General features: G+C 33.3%; 1 protein-coding gene across 1 annotated transcript; it reads right to left on the bottom strand.

Annotated features, from left to right (window-relative positions):
• On the bottom strand, window positions 1–1,398 carry LOC123533362 (beta-1,3-galactosyl-O-glycosyl-glycoprotein beta-1,6-N-acetylglucosaminyltransferase 3-like). Its single transcript, XM_045315004.2, has one exon. The coding sequence runs from the start codon at window positions 1,396–1,398 to the stop codon at window positions 1–3; it is 1,398 nt and encodes a 465-aa protein (XP_045170939.2).
• Between the last annotated feature and the right edge of the window lie 7,534 nt (window positions 1,399–8,932).

Here is an 8,932-nt window from a genome sequence, read left to right as displayed (position 1 = left end):
TCATAGCTGCTTCGTACTTTTCATCAGCCATTCTTTCTTTATCTCTGCCACCCTTGAACTTGATTTTAATAAAAGCTGATGCTTCCGGTGGTATTTCATGTGTGGGAGTCGATTATAGAATGCCCAGTTAATGTTTACAAGTTCTGGGTTTAATGTTTTTATTCTGTACCAGTCAAACAGGCAGTTCAAAACATTTCTGTTGTTCCCTAAATCTAGTTTACTCGCAAAGAATTCTGGGCGGCTTTGTAACCAAGGGATATCACCACAACCGAACTGACAGTAACCGCGGAGAAATCTTCCATGGCATCGCGGAGTGTCCCCAGTAAATATCATCGCTCGTGATACATAAGTAGATATCATCTGACGTACTTCTACTGGGTAACCGCCTGGTGCCCACGGGAGTGTAACTATTGTCGCCCAAATATTTTCGTCTGGGGCATAAGTATCATTGAACCAGTTCAAAATATCCTGGGCTACGTCGTCTTTAAATACAAAGTCTATAAACGCCCTAGAGAACAAACCAAAAGGATTACCTTTGCTGAACTTCATTTTATATTTAAATTCAGGTTTTGGTGTATCTTGTGCCAAGCTATTTCCATATCTCGCGAATTTGTTTTCTATTTTCCAGTTCTCACCCACTGGATGGTCATAAGTTTCAACATCGTTCATACCTTGAAAGAATTGTAAAATTGCAACCATTTCCAAGTTAGTTTTCAGCGGAAATTCCTCACCGGACAAATTTATATAATACTTCCAGGGTATACTGGAGTTAGAGAGAGCGCGCATGCATTTAATGTCCGACATAACGTGCGCATAACTTGAATGAATCATGCGTTCTCTTTCTTGAATAATAATTATATTGTTAAAGCATTTACCGATATTGTTCATCACTTCAAAAGTGTTTCCATCAGCCTGTAGATCAACATGTATACAATACATATTATGACTTCTATATATTGTTCTTAGAATTGTTTCTGCTTGTTCGGGATGGCTGTGCATCTTAATACTAAATGCGAGAGGAAAGTTTCTTTCTTCATGTGTAACAGGGACTTCATTATATCCATATAGTTCCTTAAAATGTCCACAACTCTTCACCACTTCATCTAAATTGCAATCGGGTCGGGCATGATTTGTCTTCTCCGATACATAATGTTTTCTAACTTTCATATTTGTTGCGTGCCCAAGTTTACACTGCACTGGACATTCGTATGATTTTGCTAAACTACAGTTCTGAGAACTATTTTCTAAATTTAAACTCCTGGTTGTAGTATGCAGCATTTCCGGGTACTCATATTCCGCCAAATGACGTTGTCCGGGAAACGATGGATTTTTATTTCCATCAGATGTCATTGCATTCTCTAGCGCAAAGTCCGCAGTTTTCTTTAAAAGCCAATCCATTTGTATGAACGCAAATATAAGATATATGTAAATGCCTGCCGTACACACAAAGATTTTTCTGATCATTTTCTCACTTTGTTTTATGTAAAACTGATCACGTATCTGCTTAAATGCATTTTTGTATCACGTTTTTTTTCCGCTTTATTTTTTGTTTTGTTTTAATCGAGTAATTAATTTATCGTATTTTCCTTGATATACTGCCCTCGCTCGTACCTTTGTTGACAATGAATGAAAATTTCAATCAAGTCTTGCTCTATGTTTCTGATGTCATCTGAAAGGAACGTTTACAAACGTTCCACCTGATGAAAATTATATTTTGTAAACAAAATAATTATACGTTGCTAAAATATGTTTCAAATTGTAGTTCCTCCCTAATTCACTGATAATATCCACTTGTATCAATAAAGATACCCTTTTATTGTAAAAAGAAGTCATTTCATAGAGTATCATCATCCAAGATCTCAAATAAGCCCACGGCGAAGCTTCGTCATTTGCCGCAGAAGCTAGTTTTTATTTTTATCTGTTGACACATCATGTAAAACCTTTTTCCATATAAAAATATGTTGACAGGTTATGGTTAATGACCCATTTAGCTATCTATTTCATTTAAAATGTTTTTTTTTCTATTCTTTTTTTTATCACTGTTCTGCCAAAAAACGTGCCGCAAAAACGTGCCTCCAGTTTATTTTCACTTAAAAAATGGAGTAACCGTTACATCACAAGACATACTAAGTATGGGCGGAGCAGTAGGCTGATGTTATTGTTGCGCAATGATTATGATTTATGTCCTATGTGTAGTGAATTATTAGTCCATTTAAGGCGTTTATCATCTTGACTAAACCACTAAAAGCTAAGGTGAAAATATCATATGACCGGGTGAAAAGATAAGCACGTATTTCCTTAAGGAACTTTAATTTTTGCATCGTTGATGAAAGGTAATGCTTTATGATGTCAGATTTTACAATATACGATACATCAAGCGAGATATTATTTGAGCTGTGCCATGGGAAAACCAACATAGTTGGTTTGCGACCAGCATGGATCCAGACCAGCCTGCGCATCCGCGCAGTCTGGTCAGGATCCATGCCGTTCGCTAACAGTTTCTCTAATTCCAATAGGCTTTGAAAGCGAACAGCCTTTTTTCCGAAAATCAAACGAATGAAATATCATTTCATGTTTAAAAGGTATCGCTTAAAACCAAGAAAATGATTTTTTGTTTGGTTTAATGATGCAACATGAAATTTAAATTATATAGAGGTTTGTCCATAATTGACGTCGCTTCTTCACGTGAACGTCGCTTTTTCAGCACTTTTCACATTGTCTCCAAAGTAATTAAACTCAGGAATGTTCTTAGCGGAAGAACGAAAGATCGAAAATGATCGAATACCTATATTCGTTACAATGTAGATATTCTTAAACTATAAACTTTCAAAAAGTATGGATATACCATATTATTTCAAGTTCTCTTAAAATTACCATTGAACTGATTAGAAACAATAGCTAGAACGTTATTTGTCGGAAGCTGGCAACTACGTTTGATCAGCTCTAGTAGTTTGTTCGTTAAAAAGGTTTGCAGGAAATCGTGCAGTTTTTTCTTTATTTTGCGTTAAGTGTTCACTGTGAGTAAACTAATTTTCTCAGAGGTGTTTTTCATTGTTTACACTTAACAAAGTATATTTAGAAATACCTAAATGTTTATTCTTTCTCATTTCATGGTAAGCATTTCCCCCGTGCGTCTCTTGTCTTTTTTCCTTTAAGTATTGCTGTCTATATACTTTTCTCTTAAAACTGTAATATGTATTGACTATCTTGTGCCGGACCACTGTTAAATCATACTTATTTACTTTTTTTGTAATAACCCCATGTTGTACTATAATACCATGTATCTGAGTGAATAAAAGAAATGTTCTGTTCTGTTCTGTTCTGTTCTGTTCTGGAAAACAGATCAAGATCGATCACAAAGTATAATTGTTTTCATCAGAAGACATTTTATGTGAAAAGTAAATAAAGTAAGCCCGACAGCTATGAACCACAGTAAATCAAAGCGTTGATTTCAAGGCTTGAACTAAAGAACAAACAATAAAATATTTAAGAATCTTTTTAGGAAAAAATATTTATATCAACATAAGTTTCTTATAAATGGCACCGAACGAAAGAAAAGACGATTCCAGGGTACCTGTACGTGCCTGGACATTTGCACTTTTTCAATATTCTTTGAGTTTTCCGTAATATCATAGAGACTGCATTTCCTTTTTCTACTTCATATAAACAAATTTTCATCCAAAAACATCACTTTCAGTACTTAAGTGCATTTCTAATGAATTGAAAGTGATATATAGCCAGTTAGTATGACATGGACACTTATATATAGCAAATATCTACCTAAGAGTATGTCACGAATAACAAATGTGTTTTCTTAATCAGTTGAAAAAGGATTAAGACTACCTTAAAATTTAGTTGCTTATGAATACAATGCTCGCTTTATTTATTCAAGAAATACATATATTTAAGAATATTTGCATGCTGTATTGGATGTGCTCATAGTATCCATCATGGAAAAATAAATCAGTAGATATAGATATCAGTGAGCCCGTATTTTTGTTCAGCTCCCTTATTCAATAGTTTTATCATTGGTCATTTAGTCAAACTAGATAAATGAGGCTTCTATATTTTGAAATAAATATTAGTGGATTTTTAAATATTCTAAATCAACTTGTCAACTTGTTTCCGGCAGTAGCATCAAAATTTTACTTATTTATACAATGATATGAGCATAACTCATATGGTATCATTACACCACTACTCATCTAAATTGCCGTTGCATAGTTTGTGCTGCTCAGTGTATATCATGTATAAGATGTCAAAAGGTAAAAATGAGCGAACTGGTGTAGAAATTAGCTCTCGCAAATCTTTGAATGTAGACATTATTTAATGTTCTTACTAATGGATTTTTATATGGATTTATTCGTGAACATTAGCTGTTGCTGAAAATAGTGCTCTCATAAAGTTTTGGATCTTAATTAGGAGGTTATAATCAAAAATCTGGAGAACAATAGATTCTAACCTGTGAAATTGTGATTTAATACCTCCGGCTATATATATTGGATTACCTATCAATACAGTGTCGCATTATTTACAGATAATCAGGTAATCGTTTTGCTTAAAACATGGAGATAGACACCTCTATCACAGAATACGAGCCAAACATTTACGAAAACACTGATGTAAAAGTGCCAATTACAGCATCAGTAACCCAACAGCACAGCATTCCAGACAAATATGATCTTGACATTTATGTTACCCCATTATGTTATTTTTCACAGAGATTTATGACGGAGTGCACAAAGTGTCGTATTGTAACGAACAATAGTTCTCTACACTCAGTTATGTTCTGTCCAATCAATGACACTCGTAGGTCAAATCTTTGGTCAAAATTATCCAATGACTTAGGCATTGAAACGTTTGACCAGTTTTGTAGTGTAGCCCCCGAGCAACAAATGTTAGAAATGTTTAAGGGCTTTACAGCCTTTGACTTGACTGATACAACAAGAGTGAAATGTATGAAATCATGTCTTAATTACATGCACAAAATTTCGCAGTGTTAATCAAACACTATCATCAAATGGCTTGTGGCCTCTATTCTGTAATGTCTGGATATGATTACAACTAGTTATCAATGATATGTACACTATTGTAAATAGACTACTATTATTGGATTTCGAACATGGGACCGTGACGTAGTTCCATACGTTAAAGGGCAGTCACGGCAGCTCAATGACCGAAATCGAACTTTAGCTATAAAGTTAAGTTATTAACCATGTTTAAATGTTGATTTCACTGTACACTATGATTTACAATTTTTCATTTAACACATCTCTTCTGCTTATATTATTTTGTTAACTAAATGCTTATATTTCGTTTCGATAAGCTTTTAAACTTAACAAATTCGCAGATTTTACGAATCGTTTGATGCAATTATTATTCCTCACATATGTATACAGGTTTCTGTTACTACTATATGTAGATATAATATACATATGTGTTAGCATCTCAGTTATAATTGGAATTGATATTCAATATTCATCTTAATATGCAATTGTGATTTGTACATTGAACTTATATTGTACCTATTGTTTTGTAATTATGCTTTGTAAATTGAAATGTTATATATTATAATATGTACTCTTCAATCTTTGGAGGCAATAAAGATATCTATCTATCTATCTGTTCGTTAAAAAGGTTTGCAGGAAATCGTGCAGTTTTTTCTTTATTTTGCGTTAAGTGTTCACTGTGAGTAAACTAATTTTCTCAGAGGTGTTTTTCATTGTTTACACTTAACAAAGTATATTTAGAAATACCTAAATGTTTTTTCTTTCTCATTTCATGGTAAGCATTTCCCCCGTGCGTCTCTTGTCTTTTTTCCTTTAAGTATTGCTGTCTATATACTTTTCTCTTAAAACTGTAATATGTATTGACTATCTTGTGCCGGACCACTGTTAAATCATACTTATTTACTTTTTTTGTAATAACCCCATGTTGTACTATAATACCATGTATCTGAGTGAATAAAAGAAATGTTCTGTTCTGTTCTGTTCTGTTCTGTTCTGGAAAACAGATCAAGATCGATCACAAAGTATAATTGTTTTCATCAGAAGACATTTTATGTGAAAAGTAAATAAAGTAAGCCCGACAGCTATGAACCACAGTAAATCAAAGCGTTGATTTCAAGGCTTGAACTAAAGAACAAACAATAAAATATTTAAGAATCTTTTTAGGAAAAAATATTTATATCAACATAAGTTTCTTATAAATGGCACCGAACGAAAGAAAAGACGATTCCAGGGTACCTGTACGTGCCTGGACATTTGCACTTTTTCAATATTCTTTGAGTTTTCCGTAATATCATAGAGACTGCATTTCCTTTTTCTACTTCATATAAACAAATTTTCATCCAAAAACATCACTTTCAGTACTTAAGTGCATTTCTAATGAATTGAAAGTGATATATAGCCAGTTAGTATGACATGGACACTTATATATAGCAAATATCTACCTAAGAGTATGTCACGAATAACAAATGTGTTTTCTTAATCAGTTGAAAAAGGATTAAGACTACCTTAAAATTTAGTTGCTTATGAATACAATGCTCGCTTTATTTATTCAAGAAATACATATATTTAAGAATATTTGCATGCTGTATTGGATGTGCTCATAGTATCCATCATGGAAAAATAAATCAGTAGATATAGATATCAGTGAGCCCGTATTTTTGTTCAGCTCCCTTATTCAATAGTTTTATCATTGGTCATTTAGTCAAACTAGATAAATGAGGCTTCTATATTTTGAAATAAATATTAGTGGATTTTTAAATATTCTAAATCAACTTGTCAACTTGTTTCCGGCAGTAGCATCAAAATTTTACTTATTTATACAATGATATGAGCATAACTCATATGGTATCATTACACCACTACTCATCTAAATTGCCGTTGCATAGTTTGTGCTGCTCAGTGTATATCATGTATAAGATGTCAAAAGGTAAAAAATATTCACATTTTGAGGTCCACAAGGTATCGTATATACTATGCTTACAGTACCTATATATACATGAATAGTCCGCCTCACAATTCTTGAATATTCAGTTGTCATTCCTGTTCTATACTAGTTTCATTCTAACATCCATTTAAAAATAATAAGGCTGCAATTGGTTCAATCTGAAGTAAATATAACTGTTATACCTATACATACTAGGGCAATAGATTTATATTAAAAAGAGAGTCCCCTCAACGGATCATTTTTTTAATGTTTTTGAAGAGAACATCAAAATTAACCCCCTTAATCTTTTGTCTGTTACATAACAGTATGTGACATCATGTTTTCAAATCAAATGACTCATCCAAAGATCCATAAAATAAAAGAATCTAATATTTGCACCCTTTCAATAGAAATCTAAGAACTGTAATAGGTTTTCCAGTATTTCTCTTATACATTTGTTTAACAAAGTTACATTGCCTATACATGACTGTGTTATTGCACTGGCATTTTATTGGTTCTATGAAGGGTACACCATAATGGAACTCAAGTGTCACTACTGGTCCACCCAGAGTCAAAAGGATTAAGCAATGTACGGGCCACAATTAAGGTATACAGACACTAAATATGAAACTGGCGCGAAAAAAAAAGATAGTCGCATAGTGGCGGATTCAAATATTTCTCCTATTCTGCTCTGTAGAGCTATTTTCCTTTCTTTCCGTGCAGTTGTTTACTGAAATCACGTAACAGATCTATCCTTGACATTTAGGAAGCTTATATCATAATGAAATGATAGCATGACAGAATTTATCATGGAAAGTTAGATCATACACAACTGCTACACTTTAGGGTATCATATTTAGCTGATTTTGCAGTATGTGTGTTTGACTGAAAACATGACCCCAACTATTCTTTTGATTTTTTTCAGCAGTCCTATGATTCAAGTGCTCTGGACACTCTTGTTGGACGATCTAAACGTGTGTCTCCAGTAATAATCATCTGTGACCTGTATCTAGGCACCAACCAATCCCTCGGGATTCTGCAGATGTTATAACACGAAAAAGAAACAACATGCGTTATCCCTACAATATCATCTCTGGGTACATTTTATCTTGTTTGTTTCTTGTCAGTACTAATTAATGTCACTTTGTTTGGCATTCTGAAATGAACGATGTATTCATTTTTATGTATATTTATATCATTATTCCAATCTCATTTTATACTTTTAGATTTATTCCTAGGAATCTTTTATTTTGATGACAATGTATACATTGTTTTGAAACATTCTGTAAAATTTAATAAATCTGACAAGAAAATACATCTAGCCTAAATTTTCGACTTGTTTTATCAGCTTCAGTTTAAGTTGCATTGGACCGTACGTGTTGTCAGTAAGAAGGTAAGGCAATATATGAATCCTCTTGTCTATAGGCCTACAAACACTAAGAACAGTGAACTGACAAAAGAAACAGAATTATAAATATCCAAAAGGCGCTATATCAAGTAATGATGAAAAGACGTGAAAATGGTACTGGTACCTTGATTAATGGCACTCACTGTTCAAGGCGTTGTACCAGGAGGTAAAATAAGCCCATACAAGATACCTAGTTTAGTTTGTAGCCCATATTGTCGCTAGATTATATGCATGCAACGTTAAATAAAGCTTATCAAATTCACATTTTACCTTTACGTTATATATGTAGATCTGAATAACACTCTTATTAAAACCATTGTACCTTTTCAAGAAATGTTGGCTACTTATTCAACACTTTGTTGCATCTGAGTGTCTGTATATGTCATAGAGTACACATTATATCGACCCCAAGCTTGTGTTGTCTTTATTTAATCTACCGGCTGGTTAGGTCTGCGACAAACATGTATATATCGAGTTACTGTTCATTAACTATTGCCTGCCATTTACTTTACCCTACCCCTTGTAGTTTAGCTGTCAATTCAGGCAAGTATGCCTACAGTATACTGATCTGCCATGTTGTTTTTTATGTTT

The sequence above is a fragment of the Mercenaria mercenaria genome, chromosome 12 (assembly GCF_021730395.1).
Source record: "Mercenaria mercenaria strain notata chromosome 12, MADL_Memer_1, whole genome shotgun sequence".
In the NCBI taxonomy this organism is placed as follows: domain Eukaryota; kingdom Metazoa; phylum Mollusca; class Bivalvia; order Venerida; family Veneridae; genus Mercenaria; species Mercenaria mercenaria.
The sequence above is the reverse complement of the archived record's forward strand: the minus strand, read 5'-3'. Positions and strand labels throughout refer to the sequence as shown.

Excerpts from the sequence above, each read along its gene's own strand:
- LOC123533362 (XM_045315004.2), bottom strand. The coding sequence starts at position 1,398 with ATGGATTGGCTTTTAAAGAAAACTGCGGACTTTGCGCTAGAGAATGCA.